This window comes from Lepisma saccharinum, chromosome 6, assembly GCF_977018435.1.
Source record: "Lepisma saccharinum chromosome 6, izLepSacc3.1, whole genome shotgun sequence".
NCBI classification, from domain to species: Eukaryota; Metazoa; Arthropoda; class Insecta; order Zygentoma; family Lepismatidae; genus Lepisma; species Lepisma saccharinum.
This window is the reverse complement of record NC_139234.1, coordinates 93,330,708-93,358,600: the sequence shown is the minus strand read 5'-3', so window position 1 is coordinate 93,358,600 and position 27,893 is coordinate 93,330,708. Positions and strand designations below refer to the sequence as shown.

The following is a 27,893-nucleotide window of genomic DNA, read 5'->3' as shown; positions in this document are numbered from 1 at the left end:
CTAGGCGACATGATAAGTGACACGTGTCGCTTTGTCGCTTCTGCGTCGCTCAAACTGGGCAATTTCCTCAATAGCTTGCAACATGTTGCCGTGGTTTGTTGTTCGCGCATACGCGATGCAATGAGTGTCTTGCTTTAGTGAGATTGCACACCAAAGCGACAAGCGGCACGCGACACTTATCGCTTGAGGATTTCACCAAACGAACGCTGGCCTGTGCTTCCCGTCATGCCACTATGATGTGAAATGTTGCTCTTGATTGGCTCCTTTCCAAGCAACATGTGTCACTTTGGTATGAAAGTTGCCTTGGACCGAATGACCCGTGTCGCTTTGGTGTGAAATCCTCGTATCGTTTGTCTCGTGTCGCTTTGGTGTAAAATCTCCTTGAGGAAAAGGTGCAGTCAGAGCTTTTGTCACTACGGTTCGAAAGGGTGCATTGATTTCCGACTGCTCGGAATCACATTGCGATGTTTCTTCTTGTGTTACGCATGCTATTCATTTATTAATTTTATTTTACTTTTCTTTCCAAATGCCATTTTATGACTGCAAATCACTCCACAAATATAACTGTTTCCATCAATTCACTTACCGAATTTCTAGAGAAACAAATCTACACAATATATTCCCAAAACTAACTAAACCGCATTACTTTCATAACAAAATAAGCACCTGGGTCGATCGCACTGCCATCTACTTGTCATCGTCTCGGGGAACCAGTTTCTTGGGCCGTTTTCCACACTACGTTATTCAAGGCGCTGTACCTCGGTTCTTGGAAACAGTGTGCAGATTTGTTTACGACGGAGTTCGCGGTGAATGGAGTTCCAGCAAAGACCCCAACCAAATCAGTAATGCAAAAACTGATTGCAAAATGGTGGTAAACCGGATCCGTGCTGAATAGGCGAAAAGTGTGTCCAAAGACTGTCTGCACTGAGGCAAAGGTGGGCGACGCAGCACAGCTAATGATACGCAGTCCACGAAAATCATCTCGGCATTTGGCACAACAGTTACAGTTGTTCTACACATGTTCGTGGAGGTTCCACTGCATGCCAAGAAACTCTGTGTCTGGTGTACCGTGTCTTCACGCTGTGAACTCGGCTCGTTACATCAGTAACATATTCAACGTGTTTGTTGGAACAACTGACTGAGGATAAATGAAGGAACGCTTACTTTCAGCAGGATGGAGCCACGGCACATACAGCATGTGCAACGATCACGCGCATTGAGTCAGTGTTACCGCATGATCGCGTCACCAGCCGTGGCACGAAACAACCTTGGCCACCTCGTTCCCCAGATTTATCACCCCGTGATTTCTTCTTGTGGGGAGCTCTAAAGGGACAGGTGTATAGCAACAACCCACACACTTGAAGAACTCCAGAACAACATTATCACAGCTATCCAGGCCATTTCGCAGGATGTCTTCGCCCGTGCTTTTCAGAACATGTGGTATCGTCTGCACACATGCCTTGAGGTCAACGGAGGACATATCCAGCACCTCCTCTAGGTAGGTTGTTGTCACACTGTACTGTATTTACAGAAGACATGGTTCATTAATTTATGTTTATGTCAAGTTGTCTAAACTGCTTGGCACCGATATCCTGGACTGCTCTCTACCCTGCTCTTCTCTTCGGTGTACCAGGGTTGCCTACATGCAAGGAGCATATTTTTCACGGGACCTCATTTAACAGACTCGCCCAATATAACAAATGCTAAATATATATATATATATATATATATATATATATATATATATATCATTATTTCATTTTTGTACTTGGTAAGTTTTTCGGGGGAGGTCCGGACCCCCCTCTAAATACGTCCTTGGTCAAGCGGTGTGAATTCTTAAGCCAATGCACTTTTGTCATATCTTCACATCTACTAACACTGTAAATGCTAGTTTGACGTTTATCCATTGGTCATATTGTGATATGGTACAACGTGACATGACACTTTCAATGGCGTTCTGTTAGACCGTATTTTCAGCGTGTGAAGATTAGAAAACATCTTAGAAGTTAAAACAACCTACATGTGATATACAGGGTGAGTCAAAATTCAAGAACCATAGGACTAATGGATTAAACGTACATCAGTGGCTGGATGACCAGTTTCCGGGGAGGTGGATAGGTCGCCGAGGGCCCGTTGAATGAACCACGTCGTCTCCTGACTTCACACCAATGGATTACTATCTATGGGGTCACCTGAAGGCAATGGTTTATACCACCCAGATTCGCGAGCTACACCATCTGCAAGGGAGAATAACTGAATGTGCCGCAAAAATAGCACCTGCTCCAATCTTCAGTGTCCTGAAGAACTGGGGGCGTCATCTGAACATGTGCCTTGCTGAAGAGCATCAACACATTTAACATATCATATAGACAATATAAGCTGAAGTGAATAACGCTATGGTTCCTGACTTTTCCTTGTAAAACATCACCCTAGTGAACTTATTTCTCAACATCAAACTCACTGACCATCTCATTCTGTTGTTGCTGGTTTGCAAGTAATGATGAACTCCCTCCTGCCAGCTCTAACACTGTTATGTGATGCATGTGAATTTGTACAGAGATAGTTTTGATAAATAATAATAAAAAAAAACCTTGCAGGTTTGCCCAATTCTGGCACCAGCTAAATAATTTTCCTGCAGTCAAATGTAATGTGATAAAATCAAAGCAACGAAACTACATCGTCTGCAATAAGGGTGAGAAAAATGAAGCAAATGCTGAATTCACAGTAAGTATACTAATTTTCTTTTGGTATAAAATCATTTACATAAAACCGGAGTGAAAATCTTTGGTATTTACACACTCTATGCTTACAGTTCTTGTACATAAAAAAAAGTACAGCACTTAAAATCAATCACAACATTACTGGCTGAGTATTTTAAAATAGATAACAAAAATACACTACAGAGCAATGTTTTATCCTAAGAACAAATAACAAATGAAAGAAAGCAATACAATAATGAGCATATGGATATCACATGTGATGTTTCAAAAATACATTATGTTCATATCTCTGTAAAGACCTATTTTCTGCTCTCTGCTTACAAACACTTATTTCTTACTTTGTGAAAGCTTTCTCTACAAAAATTGCTCAACACCGATTACATTGATCAACAAATTTACGCCACACTAAAACCTCTTCACAAATAAACAAACCTTGTTAAAAATGTATATAACACTACTGCACCTCCAGAGCAACTACACAATTTTAACTGCTTCTCAAAATTTCAGCTTAATATCATATAATGAGATTAATGATATATTAAAATGTTAAGAGTATTACAGAAAGACTTGCCAAATCAAACAGATCAACAACATGAGATTCTATGAAAAATAGTACATTCTCAAAAGTACGAAAAGTTCATCTCCTTTATCATACAAAGTAGAATAACATCAACCATGTTCCTCTCTTCACAGGAATCCATCATTATCCTCTTCTATATTTAAATAATAAATATAGTAACAGTAATGCTCTATGACATTTAACTGAATCAAGTAACTTTTCGTCAATAAGAGTTTTCCCGAACTGTTTCTCCGGGATATTTTAAAATATTTTTCATGTTCAACAAGATAAATAATTTAACCAATTGAATCACCTCACAGCATTTTTTACGAGCATGTGTGTGTGAGTAATTTATATATATTTCTTTCCTTAATGTAAGCAGATATCACTTTCAAACACGTTATTTGCTTTAAAAAGGGGGGACATTAGGCCTGTAGTGTTTCACATGCTGATTATGGCATTGCAACACTCTTCCATAGGTTCGCACTTAAATGTGAAAGCTCACATTACGTAGCACATTACGTAGCACAATCAAATACTGTTGTTACACATACATATATCAATGGCACTGTGGAATGTTCTTGAATTCTAAAAACTAAAAACCACTGTCGTATTCACCATTTGTGCTGGTTATAGGGTACTGCTTTTCAAGCTCTCTTGAACAGAACATTGTAATACTATAATTATACTTTTGAACACTACATCACTTCCCTTCGTTCTATGAAAAACACACAACACATTACTGGCACTTTACTCACAGTACAGCATAAATAACAATTAATGTGAGTAAAATATTCATATTTTATTGAATGCATAACGTTCAAATAGTTCACACAAATACTGGTTGGTGAAGTCAGAATTTGGATAAGGCCAAAAGAGGGGGGAAACACACTGCTGCTATGTAATGAGACGTGGCGAGTGTAGGCCTTCAACCTGCTTATCGATGGTTGGTGAATGACTAGTATTAGGAGGTCCCCAATCGTGCAAACCTTTAGAATTTGCTAGGCGGTGGGTTAGGCGATGAGCAATAGAAAAACCACCACTTCCCTCGAGCTGAGTGAGCACTATTATAACTTGCCTGGAATGAAGTGACAAATCAGAATCAATCATCATGCAAAAAACATCCAGCACGTTATAAAAATAGTAAAAAATGACCAAAGAATAATTTTCACTCTTAACCCTAGCTTACCTGTGCCGTACGAGAAACTGATTTACCTGAGCAGAGGGTCTCACAGCCCCACACTTTTATTTTATCACTAAAATTCGAGAAACAATTTTGTAATTGAATCACTGCTTTCTTTGTTGATTATATATATGCAGTAATTTATTAATTGAAGGGCTCGGGTGTAAAACATGTTAAGTGACATTTTCGTCATTTTTGAGTTACAAAGTAAAATGTGCCATCCTTCCAATTCTCGAGTGAAATTGCAATCTCATACAATTTGCATTACTCAGTGAAGCCTTCTGAAATTGGTAAAGCCAACACGAAAACAATTTATCTGCAGTATAACTTCTAATAACCTTTTCTCTTAACGAACTCAGAAATGACCAAAATGTCACTTATCATGTTTGACATTTGAGCCCTTCAATTATAATAATTACAAAAATTACAATTGTTAATAAAAAATAATAACCAGTTAATGCATGAGTGCCACACACATATTTTACCATTCGCTAAAACTCAATTAATATTTTTTTGTTCATAGAGGGGCAGTTGTTTATTAATTACAATAATTACGAAAATTACCATCCAGTTGTACACTCTCACTGGCATGAGTGTCTCGAATAACACGCATTCAAAAATGGTGCCTGATAGGCCCACCAAATGCATTTGCCTCCTATTTACGTTACATTTATGTTTTTATGAACAAAAGTATTACAGAAATATTGAGAATTCATTAGGGAACAAAGTAGTTTATTTTGTTTCATTTCTAAATAAACATTTTAACAGTTCAAATATGAAGAAAATAGAGGTGGTGGGCCTCCTGGTAAGCTAGGATTACAATGAAAGCTTTATTTTTCATAAATTACAACAGAGTAGTTGAATAATTAGACAAAACCCATTGTTTGGTGGTTTACACTACTGAAGCAAAGGGGGAAAAAGCAATTAAGTGCTAATGTAGTTTTCTCTACTTTTGCTTCAAGGTTTTTCCGTGTAAGTCATTCACCTCCTTTCAGAGTAGGCTTGCATGGTACAGTAGTTGGTCAGCATCTGAAAATACAGTTGGGTTTCACGTACATCAGATTATATGTATATTTTTAAAAATATTGTGACTAAAAGGACAGATTAAAGTGATTATAGTGACCAGCAAAACACAACCGTGTTTTCAGATGCTGGCCGACTACTTTATCGTAGAATGTCCACTCTAAAAGGAGATGAGTGACTTTGCAACAATCCTGTGACATCGCTACAAGGTTATGCATATGTTCTTTCCTTGTAATTGTTCAGAATCGTATTGTGTAATCTTCTCTATTCTGTTATCGCTTGTGCATATGAATTCACTGCAATGCTTGGTAGACAATGAAGTTCTACCGTATCTCACTAGGGAGTGTTACTGTTTTAATACTTCATTGTTATCCTGTATAGATGGCACTCAATGATAAGCAGCACTCTCGTAGTTCACGAGAATCCACTAGAGGAGCTGGCGCTGCACTCAGATTTGCATATAAGCAGCGACGCAAACCCGGCCAGTCAGTCTGTGTTGGCTCTTCGGCGACTCTTCGTCGAGCTCTGCTCCCCCAAAATAGCCCAGCATTTGCAAGCACACAGGTGCTCAGGAATAAAAAGCCTTCCACAGTTTGGCCTACTCTGTTAGAACGGAAACGAGAGACAGCAATATCACTCAGCCTACCAGGTAATTATACGAAAGATTGTGTTCACTGTTTATTAGTTTCTCATTAAAAGTGATTAAGCAGTTCATTAATTACTGCAGTTAGCTTAACTTAATTAAATAATTAATTAAAGTTAAATAAGCTTTAAATATTTCAAGCTTACATTAAATTCATATGTGGCCGTGGTGGCTCACTCGGTAACGTGTCTGACTACCATGTTAAAGGTCCCGGGTTCGATCCCCGGCCGGTTCAAATCTGCAAAATTTTCTAACGTTGGAAGCAGCCCCAGCGTTCACCCAGCATCGAATGACATGGGTACCTGGGGGAAACCCTGGGGGGGTAAAGGCAGTCAGGGGTGTGATGCTGATCACATCACCCCCACTCACTACCGGATCAAGAAAGTGTGAGGCGTTACCCCCACACCCCCTATACGTCTTCATGGCATGGTGCTAAGCACAGGGGAGCACTTTACCTTTTTTTAATTAAATTCATAATGTTCTTTGGTATTATTCTTTTGCTAAAAGGAAGGCAGATTAAATGTTCCTTGAGTCGCAAACTAATGCCCTATTGTCCCCACATGCCAACACTGTTGTATTCCAGAAGAGAAATGTTAATGCAACATTTAATTGATGCTCTAAGAAAATAAGGTCCCATATATGGTACATTATAAGAGGAAAAATTGGATGGTCACTGCCCTCCCTTTCCAAAATTCAAGCAGAGCAGCTTCGAACATGGATCTTCAGGGACAACAAAGTATAGTGCAGTGCAGTGAAGTTATATCAAAAGAGATAGTGAAACTTGTTAAGTTAGCACTAACTTTCATTGTGTATACCCGAACCCTGAGTGTACAAGATTCTCATATCTCCGGCGTGCATAAAGCTAGCACCATGGGTAAATCTGAATATCTGCCCCCGCATTGTAAGTTAAACTAATTGGCGTTCCAGTTACTGTCATCCAGTAACCCATAACCCTCAACGCGGGGACGTCTCAACTTATAGAGAAAAACCTTGCGGTGTTTTTTATGTAACCTTGAAGTAAAAATAAAAAAAACTACATTAGCACTTAATTGCTTTTATCCTTTTACTTCAGTAGTTTAAACCACCAAACAACGGGTTTTGTCTAATTATACTACTCTCTTGTAATTTATGGAAAAATCAAGCTTTCATTTTCAGAGCAAAAATAATTTTTAGGCCACAAAAAAATCATGAGAAAACGATGGGGTGTACCCAAGAAAAAGCTGCAAATTGTGGTGAGGAGGGGGAGAGGGAGATTTGCACCGATGCAGTAGTAGCGCTTAGTTTTTCTTCACTCCGCTTTTCAGTGAGAAATACACAACTTCATTTTCTTTCACATTCACAACACAGGACTATCTTGGGAAATTAACCACTTACATGAGAATCTAATAAATACGAGGGGCATACTGAAAGTAATGAGCAACAATTTAAAAAATCAGAATCCATCAATACATGCAAATGAAGTAAATCATAGCGAAATACAGACTTTACTGGATGCATCACGGTAGTGTGATGTCATCAGCTTCGATCGCAGGCAGTTGTTTCAAAATGGCCGACAGTGAAATTTTGTTTTGACAACGTGCTGTGATTGAATTTTAAAGATTACTTATTGAGTATTGTGACCAGTGACGAAAGCAGGTTCCATCATTATGAACCGGAAACAAAGAAGCAGAGCATGGAATGGCACCATTCCATGTTGCCAGCAAAGACGAAAGCAAAGGCAGTGCCGTCTGCTGGCAAAGTTAAGGGATGCAGAGGGGTGTATTCTGGTTGCATATTTGCGTATTGTGCATGTTACTCACTATATAATATAAGCAATACTAAATTAGTATAAAATTGAACTTACTTACGTGAGTGAGTATGAAGATTCGAAAACAACGTTTTAGGGTACAACTGCCCCCTTCATCAGGTTCATATTTTCTCTAGGTACTAATCATAATGCACTAATCATAATCGAAAAAAGGGAGAAAAAGGAAAAGGAAATCCCGAGGAACATAAAGGTGTATACAGCATTAAATGTGAATGTGGCAAAGAGTATATCGGACAAACAGGAAGAAGCATACGTATAAGATGGGGGGAACACAAGGATGACATTAGAGAAGGAGTCCCCAAAACTGGGTTATCTGAACATATAATCATGAGTCGGCATAAAATCATAAAGAGGTTATCAGAAAAGAAAACAAAAAAATTGAATAGAAACGTCTACGAGACCTCGAACATTTGCACTGGGAGGAATATAAATCAACAGGGATGATGGTAATTTGGAGGAAGAATGGGTAAAACTTTTCAAAAAATGGAACAGAGCAATGAAAAAAGAACAAAAGATAGGATTCCATGTTACTCCGGAAGTTGTCCGAGCGGCCGGTGTGGAACGGGAGTTTGAGTTGGAATTGTGACATAATGGAGGGGAAGGTGGAACAGCAAAGGAGGGGAAATAACCTTCATGACTTCTCGAACTGGAGTTGATCGCCAGTGCTGGCTGTGCAACTGAACGTGTTTTACTGATTTTATAAGACCCCAGTTCTAGGAGGTCTCGTGGGAAATGGGGAACTTTTTAAAACAGGATTTTTAACTGGTTGTTTTTAGACAGGAATGTTGTCAGGGATTGTTTCAAGTGTTTCTTAACCAAACCTCTAACCTAATCCTTTTTTAACACTTAGTGATGCAGTATTATGATTAGTGCCTAGAGAAAATATGAACCTGATGAAGGGGGAAGTTGTACCCTGAAACGTTGTTTTCAAATCTTCATACTCACTCACGTAAGTAAGTTCAATTTTATACTAATTTAGTATTGCTTGTATTCTGGTTTAATTTCTTGAGCCTGTGATAACCATAAATGCTCGCCGTTATATGCAAACACTTCACAAGCTCCATCTTGCATTGCAGGATAAACGTCCTGGAAAGAAAATCACCCTTCAACACGATAACGCATGAATGCAATCTGCTCAGTTCACCAGGGAGGAAATTGGGATTATGGGGTGAGAACTTCTGCCTCACCCTCCCTACAGTCCCGACATTACAATCTCACACTATCATATGTTTGGTTTTGTAAAGAAACAGTTACGAGGCCAACGCTACAAGATGACCGAGGATATACAGAATGCTGTGCGTCAGTGTGTGAGAGCAGCTGGAACGGAGTTCTACAGTAAGGGTATTTTCAAGCTTCCAAAAAGATGGGGAAAATGTGTGCAATGAAATGGAGACTTTGTTGAAAAGTAAAGAAAAGTCTGTAGATTATGATGTAGTATGTTCTTTCTTTAATAAAACCAAAACTCGGTTCATGAAAAATTGGTGCTCATTACTTTCAGTATGCCCCTCGTACATTAAAAACATGAAGTATGAAGTGAAGTTTGATGGTTCACAAATAAGCTATTGGGCCATTACAAGCAAAATCATCCAGCCAAGGTGAACACTGTGTCCCAACACCTGAGATTTGGATGAAATTTGGAAAATTATATCTTTAGACAAATAGAAATATTCATGATGGATGCGGTAAATGTGACTTAAAATTACCTAGGTATTTATGTGAAATTTTGAAATTTCGTATTTCCACATTGCACAATTTAATGGTTAAATCCTATTAATTTAAAAAACTCTAGGTCTTCATTTACTTAAGGTTTCGGTATCTGGAGTGGAGATGGTACCGCATCACTGCGTTGTTTGTTCCCAGGTGGGGGTAGTTGCAATTTCTCTCGTTCGGCGGCGCTGGTGTGTGTATCCTGGTTTGCATCGTCTGCTGTGCTTTCTGCTTCCTGTTGTCAGGTGGTGCTGTTGGGTGGTGGTTGGGGGGCTGGGCTGTGCTGCTCGGTGCGGTGCAGTTCCTGTTTTCTGCGTGACTGGAGGGGGTCGAGTATGCGCACCGCATCTTTTCTTTTTCTGGTCTGGGATCTTTTTGAGGATGGGGTGCCAAGTCAGGTGTGCCTGTCCATTGTCCAGGTTCAGTGTTGGTTTCTGTTGGATGATAGCATGGGTTTCTATGACAGAGCTGGTTGGGTGAAGTATGGATGTGGAGGAGACGGTGTGGTTTGTGGAGTGGAGGTGTGGCAGAGAAAACGATACTCACGCTACCAAGTTTGCACATATAAGATACAGAAGATATGCCGATGACACCCTAGTCATTTACAAACAGGAAGAGGACTTCAACCATCTCCTAACTGGCCTGAACAACATACATCCTAACATAAATTTCACCATTGAAAGGGAAGAAAATGGCTGCCTCAACTTTCTTGACCTAAGCATACAATGACACCAAGACAAATTCATCACTTCCGTATACAGGAAACCAGGTTCGGGCACCCAGTACATCCATGCAAAATCCAACCACCCACAAAAACAGAAAGCTGGAGTATGGATAAACTTCTACATAAGAGCCTTCACACACAGCTGCACAGAAGATGACCTCTATGATGAAATAGCATGCATAACTGAAATAGGACTAAAAAACGGTTACACCGAACGTCAGCTATCCATGTGATGTGCAAAAGCACAATCCCAGCTCAGACACCCACGAGACAGAGATAACCCGAACCAAAATCCTAAACCCAAATGGATCGCATTTCTATACCACCACACCACATCAGGGAAACTTGCCAAGGCCCTTAAACCCTTCAACATTCGACTGGCACACAAACCTATACCCAAATCAGTAGAGCACTACCCAATTGCAAGAGATACTACCTACCTAAACTTGCATCCCCTGGTGTCTACAAGGCCACATGCCAATGCCACAACACCTACATTGGCAAAACCATCCGCACTGTCCAAGAACAGATTGATGAACACGTAAAAGATGCCAAAAAACACACCAAAATCAGGCCTCTCTCAACACCTCTACTTCAATAACCACACCATCTCCTCCACATCCATACTTCACCCAACCCAGCTCTGTCATAGAAAACACTGTCAAAGAAACTCATGCTATAATCCAACAGAAAAAAGCACTGAACCTGGACAATGGACAGGCACACCCGACTTGGCACCCTATCCTCAAAAAGATCCCAGACAAATAGAATTTGTTTTTTTGTTTCTTTTTGTGTTTCTGTATGATTCTTTATGCTTGGGGTTCTTCCATGGTTCAATGTAGTTTAAAAGAGGCAGTTAGATTTGAACTTTCAGCCTTCCCCCATGAGACGCGGGAGAAAGTATAAATATCGCATCTGACAGAGGACAGGACAGAGCGTGTTTATGAACCGGATAACAAAAGGGAGAGTGATCTTCAGTCTTCAGTGGCCTCCCATGAGAAAGAGCATCCCGAGGCGGTTCTGCCGATGCTTAGCTTCCACTTGGCAGTTCTGCCGTGGGGCTCAAGTTAGAGGTATGTAAATAATGTAAATTAGAGAATTATTGGAAGAATCCGAGCCTTGCTTTGTTGAATTGTAAATAAATGTATAAAGCCCATTTCTGCGAGTTTACAGCAATCACCCTGCAACATTAATTCAGTAAGTTCGTGCCTGTGATTGATTCTTTGGTTCTGAGCGCTCGGGTGAGGAACGGGATGGGAACCCAGGATTAACGAGCCTATTTAGTTGTATATTTGGGTTTTTCCTGCCAGAAGTGGCCCAGTAAGGGTGGAGTGTTGCGGAACAAGAGCAGAAAAAGAAAAGATGCAGATCCCCCTCCAGCCACGTGGGGAACAGGAACTGCACCGCACCAAGCAGCACAGCCCAGTTCCCCCAACCACCACCTGGCAGCGCCATCTGACAACAGGAAGCAGAAAGCACAGCAGACGATACAAACCAGGATACACACACCAGAGCCTCCGAACGAGAGAAATTGCAACTACCGCTGCCCAGGAACAAACAAAGCTGTGATGCGGTACCATCTCCGCTCCAGACGCCGTACCTTTAGTGAATGAAGACAGAAAGTTTTCGAAATGAATAGGATTTAACCATTAAATTGTGCAACGTGGAATATGAAATTTCAAAATTTCAGGTAAGTAAATACAAACATATTTCCGTAAATAGGGGAACAAAATACCTACAAGTTTCATTTCAACATCATGTAGCAAACCTTTTCCTTTTTCCAATGTCAGTAAGCTCAAGCTTGTAAAAAGTAATAGAAAAACATGATGGGGGCTAATGTTTAAATTTTGAAAACACTTTTTTCTATCATCCAGACCTGTAGCCAGGCAGGGGCTGGGGGGGGGGGGGGGAGGGTGCTCAACCCCCTTGGCAGTGCTGTCAGCCTCTTGATATTAGGTCATTAGGTAAAACTATTTTTTGTGTCATTTGTTTGCAGTGAAGTGAAAATACAGACAGCAACTTCATTCATCTTGTTTATGAGCCGAAGTTTAGGTAGAAGATTCTCTAGACTTTAGAAAGTTCTTTTATAAGGGAACTTTTTTATCTATACCTTCATTGACCCTTCCACATCTGCGTCAAAGGTCACCAGCTCCCAATTTTTGGGAACGAAGGGGAGTTTTATTGCTTCGGGCAGGGGTGGAATGTACTGTACGCACTATGATTGAATATTGTGTATATTTTCTTGCATGATCATCAAAAGTAGTATGAAGTAGTGTGTAGTAAGAGATTATGTCAGTAGAAGTCAATTTAACGCTTCAAGAGATGTTTTAGAAGATATAGAAAAAACTAGTATTTGCATGATATTTCTAAATTTTATGTTTTACATTAACTTGAGGACCCCCTCCCCCCCACACACATAATTTAACTTAATTTAATACGGTTAAACTTTCGAAAATGGACTTGCTCTACAAAGTACTCTCTGATAACCTGTGAGCTCCGCCTGGAGATCAATTCTAGCTAGGCCTGCTTTCATCTATTAACACAAAACCTGAGGTGGTGTACTTAATGATCTGGCATGGAATGAAACTATATGTTGGAAATATCCCACACTACAAATTTTGACAGTAAAAAATAATGAAGTTATTACAATGTTTGTTGCATGCTATTCATATGTACAGTCACGGATACTTCTGGGTTGTAACACTCCCATTAACTTTCAATGGAAACGTCATAATCCAGAAGTGTCTGTACCTGTACAACAAATTTGAAAACAAACTTACCTATGTAGTGGAGGTACTGAATCTACTGTTCGTAACTCCCCACGTGTTGACACAACATTGTAACTTTCTTGACAATCACACTTTACATGAATCCACTTATTTTCATGACGATTTTCAACCATGACTACAAGACCAGCCCAACCTTTTGTAAGGTAATATGCTGTCATTCCTTCACGGCCCTACAAGAACACATGATTATGATTAGTAACACTGATGATGTGAGAATTATAATTTAAGCAGCAATAGAAAAGACAACAATATGAAAAATTAACTTTCGTGTCACATTACATGTAAATCACAATGACAAGTGTCCATGCTCAACTTGCGTCAATTGTTTCTCAAATGAAACTTGAAATCTTAAAACGTTTAGCAGATGGAGCCTCGTGTGACTAGATAGCCACTGAGAAAGGGACTGTTTCAAGCATGTGTTTTTCAAACTTGCCGCAAAGTACAAAAAAAATATACCTCAAGAACTAATTGTCCTAGAGAGATTAAATCGGATTAGGTTTCTTTCTTAAAGACAGGGCTTTTAGCAGACATAAAATTTGTACTTTGTACCTCCCAATAATTAGTGATAAAGGAAGAAGAAAATTGAATAGACCAAAATGAATTTAAAATGTAGTATGTAGTCATGGTACATGCCTACAACCATGCAAAGTTTCGTTGATAACAGACAGACTTCTTGGCTCAAAAAATAAAAGCAATGTCTAAGAGCGCCAGAATTGCCAGCTTACGGAACAATATCCAGAATTTCACTTCTAGCGTCAGCCCTATGGAGGCTGGATGGACCAAATTTGCAGGGAAGCATGGAAATTACAGCATTCGGAAATTTTATGTAATTTTAGAAAATTTCGAACTTTGGGCTTTAGCCCTCACGTTGCCCCTGGACCCTAAATTGTTGCACATTGCATAAGTATTGCTTTTTACTCATTATTACATGTTAGTAATCAATCTCCGCTTATTAATAATAGTAACAATGGATATATTGTTTCATAAGTCAAGTATGGTTAACTAATGAACAAAAGAGACAGAACTGAAATATCGTGTGTAGTTTTCAAGAAATGGTGTGTTAATTGTCACCTCATGGTGCAGGTAGATATATCGATCGTTTGTCCTGAATGGAAATTCCAGAGTGGTCGAAATATCAACAATCTGTCTGCTAAAGGTTAAAATAAGCTGATATTCTTATCTTATATTTACTACATTGCTATGTATTGTGGGATAGGAAGATATAGCTACAATCCAAGTAGGTGGTTTACATATTCTATCTCAAAGAATACAATTGTACATTTGAATTAACGAGAGTATAGTTGACCATATTCTATAATGGATCAATACACACTTTATGTATTTAATTCTTTGCCGGCCTGATTATCAAATTTTGGTTTATGATTGATTTGGTTCATTTTACTTCGCTTTCTGCCACTTTTGACTAACTGCAAAGATGACGATGAGTGAGAAAGAACAAAGAACCATCTACGTGGGAACTTGTTTCACTGTTGTTCCCATACGGAAAACATTAGTAATTCGCTTACATGATTATACTACTGTCTTTTTCTACAAACATGAAGAAACACCAATGTTGTAACTTAGCTTTGCATTTTCGGAACAAGTTAACATTCTTCTCTCTTTAGTAAAATATTTTTTGTTGCAGCATTCACTCAATAAGACACATTAGTAGACATGTCAATCTTTTTAATGTGGTGAGCAATACATTCTCTTTGAATGAGGAAATGGTAGTTACTTTATTTATCATTAATGACAATTAGTTTAATTAACTGTCAATTATAACTTCTCTGACAGAAATTTTCCAAAACAACAAGATGAACAAGCCTCAAGGTTTCCCTGTGTTATAAAAAGCATTGGAAAGCAACATTTTATATTAAACTATACAAATTCCATGTTTATGAAAATGACTACACTTTTATGGGTGAAGAGTGCATGGGCTTGGTGATGTCCAGAATGTGTTGCAGTTTCTTAAATTCACATTCCTGTGGGGATTTATGTCGAAAGATAAGAGCTCTTCCTATGAACATTAATGCATTATCAAATGTATATGGCATTGAATACATAACTCAAGGTGAAAAATTCTGCAAAAAGTAATAACTTCGGACCTAAAAATGAACATTTTTGTATTTGCTACTTCCTGATCTTGAACATACAAGTTTTCTGCTAAAGATATGTCCCATTAATTTGTTTTCCATTTCAATACATTTTATTTAAAATTCAACCCAGTGGCCCCCTTCCCTCACATGTACTCTCTCACTCACCCTGTGCTTGTGATTTGCAAATAAAAATCTAATACATTTCTGTTATGCAGTGAACACAATATTAAGAATCAAAAGTGTTTAAATATATTATTATTGCATGAAAAATAATATTCCTGTATGTTCAATTCTTTAACAAGGGAGCTGCAATGGTCTAGTGGGTAGGGCATCTGACTGCCATGCGGGAGACCCGGGTTCGATTTCCACGGTGGGTGATCTAAGGTCGGAATTTTTTGGCATCGTCCCTGCATAAAGTGGCTCTGGGGTTCACCCAGCCTCAAATCAATGGCTACCTGGAGGCAACCCTGGGGGTAAAGGTGGCTGGAGAATGGTGCTGATCACATCACCTCCAAAATGTCAGAGATCGAGAATGTGTGTTGCCCTAACCCACATCCCATAAATGTGCCTTCATGGCACGGTGAACATTAGCTTTAACCTTCAATTCTTTAACTGTTAGCAATTCTAGTTCATATTTCTATCATGTTACGGCAATATCATGCACTGTTACACTCAATGTGGACATGCAGTGGACCTACCTCATGTCTCTGTCCTTTTGCTAACGTTAAGCTGATAATGGCATCGGCAAGTATGTAAGGAGGTGGTGAAATTTGTTCAACCAAAAGACGCTTTGAACTATGGATAGCGAGGACATATTCTGGATAGAGCGCTGCATTGTCTATACCTGTAACAGAAGAATAATACTCAGTTTTGACACAAATTAAGATACTATGGTCAGCAAACAAAAGCTCCCTACTTAATAGTGATTTCTAATGATTTTGGTGATCCAACTTACATTATTTTTTCAAGCTGAAATTATCACAGTCAACTTACACGTTGCCGGCTGAATGCTGTCTTGCCATAACTACACTTTTCATCAAAAATAAGTTTATGACATTATCATGTTCCGTACATGTTAATGTATCACATTCTGAAGCGATATATGTATCTGAATGTCAAGTGGTGTGAATTATCAACAATAAAATAAATGTGTGGCCAACTCTTGTAGTGCATTCAAAATTCAAATGCATCAAACTTCAATCAGCTTTCCTGAAAATTTGTGCAGAAGGACATACAAGGTCTGTTAAAAAAGTACCGAGACTGGCAACACTGTAATGAATCACAGGTTAGGACGTAATGCATCTGACCTTGGCTTTTTGCCAGTACAAGGGTGGATGGCAAAGCGTAAGTAGTGTTAGGCCTACAGTCCGTAAATTAATTGTGTCATAGCAACTTGTTGTAGGCAATGGAGCGTACAGTTTAACAGCAGTGTGGATTGAGAACGATGAACAAATGTTGAAACGCATCATAATGGGTGACGAGTCATGGGTGTTTCAATACAACCCTGATACGTCCAAAAACAACAAGAATGAGCAAATCAAAAATCAAATCAATGTTGATGTGTTTTTTTGACAGTGAAGGGATCGTACACAGGGAGTTTGTTTCTGCAGCGCAGACTTAATCAACATTTTTACCATGGGGTGATTGACAGGCTCCGCAAAAGAGTGTGACGTGTCTGCCCAGACTTTGCCGACTAATGGATGCTGTGCCACAATAATGCTCCGTGTCACAATGCTCTCTCAGTCAGGTCATTCCTGTGGTTCCACAACCTGCCCAATCTCACCTATTTTAGTTCAGCTGACCTCTTTCTTTTCACAAAATTGAATTTGAAGATGAAAGTACCTGAGCTCCAAAACGGAAGTATGGAATTACAAAGACACCATATCGTCTCTCAACCTGTCAGCCTGCCCGTTAAAAGCTACACATCGTTCTCAACAAAGCGAAACTCTTATTGACCACATATTAACAACTAACCCACAAAAAATTCTAAATTTCGGACAATTACCAGTCCCAGGCATACCGAAGCACGATCTTATTTTTATGTCCTATTCTCTTAAAACATATAAATACAAACCAAAAGTAATCTCCCTCAGAGATTTTAAACGACTTGACATTCAAGCCCTGAATATTGAAGCAGCAAATATGCCATGGCACCTGGTCGCTTCTTTTCAAACGGTGGATGAGAAAGTGAACTTCCTAAACTACTTCATCCTACAGATTTACGACAAGCACGCGCCCGTGAAAAGAAAGAGAGTTGCGAGAATTCCCAGCCCGTGGATTACCCCCGAGATCCTGCAGCTGATGTCCCGCAGGGATGTAGCATACAGGCAATATAAGTCCGTACTCAAATCAAATCTGCAGTCAGTGCGGACAACTCTTAAACTATAGATCACAACCGAAATAGCTGTGGAACAAACTTAAAATGTTCGGCGTTGGGAAAAAACGTGATAGAAATTAAATAATTGGCATTTCCACTGAAGAACTAAATGGTCATTTTCAGAACTCATCAGACATAAATCCTAAAATTAAGAAAAGTACGATCAACTCCATAAGTGTTCACAAAAGCAAAAACAAAAAAAGTTTTGATTTCTGTTTTATAACTCATGCTAAGGTCCAAACTGCAATTAATAAAATAAAATCCAATGCAACCGGAGCAGATGAAATTTCTATAAACATGTTAAAATGTATAGTTTCCCACATTTCATTTGCAATTGCAGACGTTTTCAACACATCACTGTATACTGGCACGTTCCCAAATATTTGGAAACTCGTTCACATACGCCCCCTGGCTAAAATCACCAACCCAGTAAGCGCTCTCAAGATTTTCGACCGATCAGTATTCTCCCCACTTTGTCAAAAGTATTTGAACAAGCAAATTTTTAATTATGTACAATCGAAAAATATGTTAAACCCCTTCCAGTCCGGTTTTCGCCCACAACACAGCACCAGCACAGCACTGATTAAAGTGGTGGATGACGTAAGGTCAGCGATGGATGAGAGATATCTGACAATGCTGGTTCTCCTCGATTACAGCAAAGCCTTCCAAACCGTCGACCACGATATCCTGCTGGCAAAATTGTCATCTTATTTCAACTTCTCCCAACCCGCTGTTGACTGGACTCGATCATTCTTAGCAGCCAGACAGCAATGCACATTAGTTTCTGAAAATTAGTCGTCGTGGCTGCCAAAAAATTGCGGTGTTCCCCAAGGAAGCGTTTTGTCTCCGCTACTGTTCTCCATGTACATAAATGATATATCGGAAACATTTCAATCAACGAATTACCATCTGTATGCTGATGACGTCCAATGTTACTTATCGTTCCCTAAAACAAACATCAATATGGCCATCAAAGCCCTAAACACTGATATTATGAACCTCTGCAAGTTGTCTCAGGCAAACGGTCTACGAGTAAATGCTGAGAAAACTAAATGTATTTTAATTGGCTCACGGCACCTCATATCCACAACAGCGAAGTCCTCCATCCCGGACATTCTTGTAGACGGAAAACCCATTTCACTATCACTTTCGGTCAAAGACCTGGGAATTGTTGTGGACGAGAACCTCACCTGGAGTGACCATGTGAAGGCCATATGCAAAAAATCTTACGCAGCATTACACTCACTGTACCGCCTAAAAAACATCTTACCCCAAGAGGTAAAGAAAACACTTGTGGAATCGCTAGTTTTGTCGGAAATAGACTACTGCGACTTGACGTATGTTGACCTCCGGCAAGACATCTACAGCGAATACAAAATGCATGTGTACGTTATATTTATAACATCAAACATTTTGACCACCTTACCCCGGCTTTCAAAGACCTAGGCTGGTTCGACCTTTCAACACACCGTCGCTTCCACGCTCTTACAGCGCTCTACAAAATAGTGCATTCAAGAAAACCCCCTTACCTATTTTCACAATTTCAACCCCTAAGCTCAGCACACACCTTTGCTACCAGTTCACGAAAACAACTCCCTGCTCACCATCCCCGCCGCGGGGAATCGGTGGCTCAGTCGGTAACACGTCTGACTACCATGCTGAAGGTCCCGGGTTCGATCCCCGGCCGGTTCAAATCCGGGAACTTTTCTAACAGTGGAAGCGGACCCGGCGCCCACCCAGCATCGAATAACATGGGTTCCTGGGGGAAACCCTGGGGGGTAAAGGTGGTCAGGGGCATGATGCTGATCACATCACCCCCACTCACGACCGGATCAAGAAAGTGTGGGGCGTTACTCCCACACCCCCTATACGCCTTCATGGCATGGTGCTATGCACAGGGGAGCATTTTACTTTCTTCTTTTTTTTTTACCTCACCATCCCCTCCCACAAGACAGCATTTTACGGAAATTCCTTCACGGTCACTGCCACCAGAGCGTGGAACGACCTCCCAATGGCATAAGAAACTCTTCTACTCTCGGCAATTTCAAATCAAAATTAAGAAACCATCTTCTGGAGGCAAATTACCAGTACTGAAAACAAGGAAAGAAAATAGAATGAAACCGTTCTTGATCTAAATTTGCAGGCTAAACACCGAACGACATTTCTGTATTTTAAGTATTTTTGGTTATGTGTGTGTTCATGCTGTACGTGCATTTTTTACGTTTCTTACAGCATATATGTGTATTTTTTTGTTTTGTCTTTTTTCTTTTTTGTGTTTTTTTTTATCTTTTTGTGTTTTTTTATTTTCTTTGGTATTTTGATCTTTTATATTTCGTAAACTGTTAGATATTTCAAATAAATTTGTAAAATGTGAAGTAGAGATGGTTAAGTGTAAGAAAAAGCTTGTGCCTTAACTTCGCCATCCAAAAGAAGAAGTAAATAAATAAATAAATAAATAAATAAATAAAGGACATTATTATGGCAGTATCCACAACATCCAAAGAGCCACGACACACCACTTTAGAGCACACTCACACTTTCAACAGTGCTACCAAATCTGGCAGACACGTGTACGAGGGTTTGTAACTTTCCAAGGGAACTACTTTGAAGGAGACAAAGTGGATTTGTGAACATCTGGTGTACAGCTGTTCCAGGCAGACTCTCATACTAGCAGACCTTGTATGACAACATACTATGTGTAACATGTGTTAGTAAGGATGGGGTAAAGCATATTAAAATATTATATTTCAATCTCTCTCTCCAGGCTTCCTCACAAAGCTAGGAGTGGAAACCACTAGTACAACACCATGGAAATTAACTGAAGATTCATACATAAGAGTGATTTTGAAATACATTTCACCTGATAGTGATTATGTAGACATTTAAATAATCTTTATTTGACAAATACCATCCTTTGTGTTAAAAATAAAATATAGAATATTTGATGTTCCCTGTGTACTTTACTCACTTGAGAAAGTAGTACTTGTGTGGAAATTCTCAACCTTGGTCCTCTAATTTGCAATAGAAAAGCTGCGGTTATATTTCCATTTACAAAGCATTAAGGAAGTATTCAAGGGTTTTGAAAGGATCGCTCATACATTTTGGTCCATAAATTTGAAGACTGATACATATTTTGAAATAAACTACTCAACATCTGTAAATTTCTAATTCTTGAAAATTTTTCATAAATTTATATTTACAACTTCTTGAACTGCTTGAGCTACCATTTTCACATGACTTTTCATTAAGTAATAAAACTGTATATCCTCTGCATGTCATAGGCTAAATTTATGTAGGTAATTAAGATGAATACCATATTTACATGTGTATAATGTGCACCCTGGTTTTTGATGGAGAAAATCAACAGGTATCTTGTATATAATGCACAGTACAATTCCGGTTCAAGAAAAGGCTTTCTCAGTAGTAAGTTGTAAAGCCAAGCCGATCAAGAGCGAATGACATCATACCTATTCAATAAGTCACCTGTTGCTATGTGATCAAGACAAGAATATCATCTTCTGTACACAATGAGTCACCAACACATGCCACCCCCTCCCCTCCTCTGCACCCCAAAGCTTTCACTTATGTAACCACCTTGTTTATTCTATAAAAGAAAGCAATCTGCTAGATAATTCGACATAGTGAGGCAAGTGTAACTGAATGGCGGATGCAAGAAAAGTTGAAGGCAGTTTCATCAAAGAAGTGGAGAAGAAGCTACATGATTACATTTTGGATTTGCCGCACTCAGGAAGATATTTTCTATTATAAAAAACTAATTTCATCTTGAGTATCATTTTGCCCTGCTACATTCTACTAGTCTTGATTGTTTTACCTCAATGTTTGCTCCCTAGAATTGATTTCTGTCCAAGGTTGGGGAGGAGAAATGCTCATTGCTCCCCCCTGTGGTTGCGGCACTGCATCCCCTTCCTCCATAGTTGCTTTGAACTTTAATCGGCTTGAAAATACTTTATTTTCTTTAAGAGTATAATATTCTTTAATTACAGCGATAAGGTTCCTCCACACTAAATTTCTAGGTGAAAGTATAATAATTTAATAACGTAGGGACATGGACGTCTGGAAGGGGGAGCAAGGATGGCCACACCTCACTCTTAGAAATCAAATGTCAAGCTAAAAGTATATATTTCACACATATAATTTGATTTCAGTCATAGTAATTTACATTAATGTGATAATTTCAAATTCAAGTGTTGTCTTTTTGTGGGAGTAACACTATTATCAGGGTAATATACCCTATAGAAAAATACCTTGCTTGTCCCTCCGTTGAAAATAATCTACGGATGTCCATGATTAGGGAGGGGGGGGGGCAACTGCAACTGCATGTTTAAAATATCCTCTGAAAATTTATTTATTAAGTGACATTTTCTATTAAAGATCTGTTCGAAAAATAATCACTGCATGTTTTAAGTCCACTTTATGATATATAGCCTAATCAAGCCTGGTCCTAGATTGGCTGAATTAGGTTATTGTATGTCACTTTTCTGCCACTTTTGATTAATCACGATGATGCAGATGAGTGGTGTGTGATGAAATTGATGAAGGGACACTCACAAAGAACACCCATGCCCGGGTTGAGGTTGGAACCTGGGACCCCTGGCATCGTAGCATGCCTTGCTAATCACTCTGCCACGGAGATCGGCTATTGGACCTAGATTTTGAATTGGGACCATGGACCCCTGCATGAAAGATTGCATTTGAAAAGTACATCATATTAATCTCATACAGGCTATATGTAGCAGTGTATCAGTTGTCATGATATCTAACTGATGAAATACATCTAACTCACACGTGCCAATATCTAATACGTAATTCAATATATATAAATCTTACCAGGTTCACCAGAAAACAGAAGGTACATAAGAAGACTCAGTTAAAATATTACCTAATAGTTATTATTAATTTTAAAGAAAAATCTACTACCAGATCGATGACCTAGTCATGCAGAATCCTCTTTCAGCTTCATTGGCCAACATTGTTATGAACTTGGCGGAGATTGAAATTCTTCGAAACCTATACCTGCAGAACATTAGATATGTTAGGCATGCTGATCGTACTTTACTTATTTACAACAATGAAGAACACACAGCTTCTTACGGACAAACTAGGTGCAATCCATCCACACAGAAAAAGATCATGAAGGATCCTTGCCCTACCTTCATCAAAACCTTAATATAATAAACATATGAAGAACATGATTATTATTTTTGGTACATGTACACACAGGGGGAGAGAAAGAAAGAAGATCATTCAAACTTGAAATATGGAAGAAGATCTATTACAAGAAGCAAATACAATCACCAATAAAAGTAAAAGATTAAGTAAGAATTACACAGAACGCAACATATTGACACTTCTGGAAATTTATGATAGAATACCACATAAACTATCTAAGCAACTTTTATCCCACTAACAGGGATACAAGACATACATTCTTCCTCCTTTAAATATTCCTTGTGTATATGATGTAAAACACCAGATTAAACAGATGTGTATAGATTTAACAGTTTGATCAATTAGATGACAGATAGAAGTGAACCAACATCTGGAGTAGCAACTATGAACGTGATTTGGGACAAATCTCACATTTTTACAAACCAGATTCTGTAGTGGAAGTATAAAAAAAAGGGGCCATTCTTCATATGAAATATCAATTAAACATTGGAAAGGTATGGATAGCTCAAAACATTCCTGCAGACTGTGGTATAATGAGTTAATGAGTTGGTGCACAGTAAGGCTAATCGGGACTGGACCTACAGTTTAAAGTGGGATCCGAAGCACTATGTGCCTCCACCCTTAATTACAAGTCGAAGATGCTACCACTGCACCATAGGGGAAGCCACTCAATGGGACATCATTAAAGATTAGCATTAAACATGTAAGAAAGATGGATCATAATTTCACATATGTAAAGGAAAACCTCGTTAATACGAAGTTCAAGAGACCAAAAATGTCAACTTCGGATTAAATGACTTCTAGTTATCCAAAATTTTCAAGATTGTGCCTGTTTTTCAGTGTAATGATATACATTATATGCAAATGAAGAGCGAGTAGGCACTTCAGGGAATCTGTAAAAGGGTTGGGGAAACAAATTAGGGTGCAATGGCGGAACGGGAGGGGCCGATGGTACAGAAAAATTAGTACCCACCGAAGGTGGCACAACCGGAAAGGACAACGCCGTCTGGCATCCAGCGTCAAGAACTTTACTCTCCTCAGGAGGGGCCATTATAAGGACACCCTATATAATGTTAAATGGGGAAAAAAAACTAATTGATCTAAAGGGGGCAGTAAATTTAAAAAGATTACAGACCAAAAAGAGAAAAAAAAAGGGAGGGAAAAAAAATTTCGATGTCCCACAATTTCAAGACTGCAGCAAAGGTAATGTTCACACACCAGATCGATTGCAACCGTGCTCTGATTCCAATTTTGTGATGCTATAGTGGGAGTTAGCTGTGATCGCTCGCGATATTTAAACTGGAAATCGGCTGCACGGCAATCACAACTTTATTTGTCGACCGTGTCTACAATTGTCAAAAATGGAACCTTGGATTTCAATCATCTCTTAGACTCGTGTCTTGTGTTTTATGCACGCATTCGTTTACTTACTACCATTTTCAAGTAAGGAAAAAGGTCAATTTATATTTGTGAATTATCAACAAGACAACTACGTTAATCAATTACTATATGTATTTCATGAACAGCAAAAAGCTCGTAAAAGAGTCAAAACAGAACAATCAGCGTAAGCCCAAAAACACTATTCACATGAATGACGTGAGAGCACGTCAAATTTACAAACACGTCCTGCGTGTACAATTAATTTACAACAGTTATCGAGCATCATTTAATCATCCGTAACAAAAATGCATATGCGTCTATTACTTAAATCCAATTAAACAATCCACATTAGACAATCAACAAATGCTTCCCAATTATTTCCCACGTATGTTAATTGCGGTGCAAGTCTTCATTTAGATTATTACCCTGATTTACCTTACGGCATTATTTTTGCCATTCATTAACATTAACTCAATTCTCCCGATTCAAATGCTACCGAGGAAGGTGTAAAGGAGGGAAGGAACATGCGTCCCGCATAAGGTGATATACGTTGCAGAGGATACGTAGATTTCTTTTGTTCGTATGCAAGAAAATTTAACCAAAGTCTTAGTTCGTAAAATTGGAACGTCAAATGGGTGGAACGATTACATTACCACGTCGACTAAAATGCAATTGTTACGTTCGTCGATTCAAGGAAGTAAAGGCGCACATGTTAAAAGTTCAATTTTTCGAACGCAATAAGTCTTTGGGCGACGGGAATATGATGTGAATCAAAATTCAAATTTATAAATCACCCAATTCACTCTTCGACAATTTTGGTGAACAATTCTTATCCTTATTTCACGTAGCAGGACTAATGCAAAAAAAGATTAGTATAAACTTTACTTTTGATAAAGGGGGGGGGGGGAAACGATCTCGAACGTTGGCACAATTATAAAGTTCTTGTAGCACAGCAGAGAGTTTACGTACCTTCTTCTTCTTCTTATAAGGTGCTACAGCTCTTTATGGGCTTTGGCCTGCTCAATTACATCCTTCCATTCTTCTCTACTCAACACACATTTCTTCCAGTTCTGTGTCTTCAGTTTTCTTATGTCATTTCTGACATCGTCTATCCATCTGGTTTTGGGCCTTCCTTGTGATCTTGTAGCAATAGGTCTCCAATTGTAAATTTGTTTCACAATTCTTTCTTCGGGCATTCTTTCAATATGACCCAACCAGCTCAATCTTTGTGTTTTGATAAATCTTCTTATATTCTTACTCTTTATTAATGTTTCAAGCTCTTCGTTTGTTTTTATTCGCCATATATTATTAGATTGTCTCGTTGGGCCATATATTTTCCTTAATATCTTTCTTTCAAATATCATTAGTTTTCGAATTATATCTTCTTTCAGCACCCAGATTTCACAGCCATATGTACCCACAGGTCTTATTATGGATTTATACAGCTTTAATTTTATTGTTCTGGAAACTAGTTTTGATTGGAATATCTTCTTATTCGCATAAAATGTTCTATTTCCAGCTGCAATCCTTTCTTTAATTTCTTCTTCGATTTCATTGTTTTCATTTACTATTGACCCGAGATATTTAAACGACTGTACCTGCTCTATGTGCATTGTATCTATATCCTCTTTTTGTTGTTGGCTTTTTCTTCTTGTACATCTCATATACTTTGTCTTTTTTTCGTTCACTATTAGTCCATATTTCATTGCCTGTTGCTTTAGTTTCACTAGTGAGTCCACCATTGATTGCTTAGTTCTTGTAGTAATTACTATATCGTCTGCATATGCACAGATCTGTCTTAATCTTGTTGAAATGTTTCCTCCGATTTCCAACTTCTGAATCATTTCATCCATGACTATGCTAAATAAAGTTGCTGATAATGGGTCTCCTTGTTTTACTCCTCTATTTATTGCAAATTTCTGACTAAAATCATTGTTTCCTTTTACTACTGCTGTAGTGTTTTGTAATGTCAACTTTATTAATCTTATTAGTTTGTTTGGGACATTAATTTTCTTTAGACATGTAGGAATTATATTTCTATTTACTGAGTCAAATGCTTGCATAAAATCTATAAATATGTTATGCAATTCAATATTATATTCATAACATTTTTCATATATTTGTCACAGTATGAATATATTATCAACTGTAGATCTATTTGGTCTAAATCCCATTTGATATTCACCCAATTTGTTTTCTGTAATTTCAGAGATTCTATTTTGTAGAAGAATTGCAAAGATTTTGTATGCGACATTCAGAAGCGTAATTGGTCTGTAGTTATTACACTGCAACCTGTCTCCTTTTTTAAAGATTGGGCAAATGATACCATGTAGCCATTCTTGTGGCATTTCCTCTTTATTCCATATGTTGAGTATCAAATTATAAATTTTATTCCTTATCATATATCCTCCGTGTCTTATCAGTTCTGCTGTGATATTATCTGAACCAGGTGACTTATTCATTTTTAAGGATTTTATGATTTTATTTACCTCCTCATATGTTGGTATTGGAATTTCAGTATCATTTTCCAATTTTTCGGGTATTTCATCTTCAGACGGTAAGTGTTCCCAATTTAATAATTCCTGAAAGTACTCTTTCCAACGGAGTAATACTTTTTCTTTCTCAGATATTACTTCTCCAGATGCATCTTTACATAATGAAGTTGCATGAGTGTAGTTCCTTACATGAGATGTCACAGCCTTAAAAAAATTTCTTGAATCCTTTCTTCTATGGTATTCCTCAATCTCTTTGATTCTATCATTTATCCATTCTTTTTTCTTCTTTCTGCATACATTGTTGGCAATTCTCCTTTTATTCTCATATTCTTCACAATTTGCCCTTGTGTGTCTCTGTAAACATCTTTGTCGTGCAGCATTTTTCTGATTTATTACCATTTTACATTCATTATCCCACCATTCATTCCTTGGTTTACCATCTTGCTTTTGTATTACTTCAGTTGCTGTTTTCAGAATAGCTTCTTTGAGTTGTTTCCAATCTTCATTTATATCTTGGGTATCAATAATGTTTTCCAAATTTTGACTCATTTTTTTCCTATATTGTTTCAGAATTTATTTACTATGCATATTGCTTTTATTCCATTTTATCTGTTGTCTTGGAATACTTTTTCGTACAGGTATTAATTTCTGTTTGATTACTGCCTTGACCAAAAAATGATCCGAATCACAATTCAGACCCCTCATTGTTTTTACATCCTGCACCATTTCCTTTTTATGTTCGTTTACTAAAACATGGTCAATTTGGTTGGTAGTTTTCCCATCTGGGGACACCCAGGTACCTTTATGTATCTTTTTATGTTCATACTGTGTACTCATTACAGTCATATTATTTGCAATAGCATAGTTACATACTAATTCTCCATTATTATTGGTTATCTCATGCAATGTATGTTTACCTGTTACTTCTTTAAATGCATCCTCTTTTCCTATTTTTGCATTTAAATCTCCCAACAGGACTATCAGGTCATGTCTCGGGGTTTTATCTTGCACTACTTGCAGTTCTTCATAAAACTTATCTTTAATGTCATCATCTTTCTCTTCTGTTGGAGCATACACGTTTATAAATGTCACATTACAGAACCTTCCCTTCACTCTAAGTTTAGATATTCTTTCACTACACGGTTCAAATCCTAGTACATGTTTTACCATTTCTCTCTTTACTAGGAATCCAGTTCCATG

General features: G+C 38.3%; 1 protein-coding gene across 2 annotated transcripts in view; it reads right to left on the bottom strand.

Annotated features, from left to right (window-relative positions):
• Positions 1–2,718: 2,718 nt before the first annotated feature.
• LOC145988933 (calpain-D-like) overlaps positions 2,719–27,893 on the bottom strand; it is an 85,135-nt gene continuing 59,960 nt past the window's right edge. The window contains exons 10-12 of one of the 2 annotated variants that reach the window (XM_083124232.1): positions 15,950–16,095; positions 13,147–13,325; positions 2,719–4,357 (exon numbers count right to left, since the gene is read on the bottom strand). In XM_083124232.1, the coding sequence (XP_082980358.1) occupies positions 4,177–4,357; positions 13,147–13,325; positions 15,950–16,095 (506 nt within the window). In that variant the 3' untranslated portion in view covers positions 2,719–4,176. Of the gene's footprint in view, positions 4,358–13,146; positions 13,326–15,949; positions 16,096–22,566; positions 22,663–27,893 lie in introns of those variants that run through there. The other variant, XR_014441801.1, reaches the window with a different exon arrangement.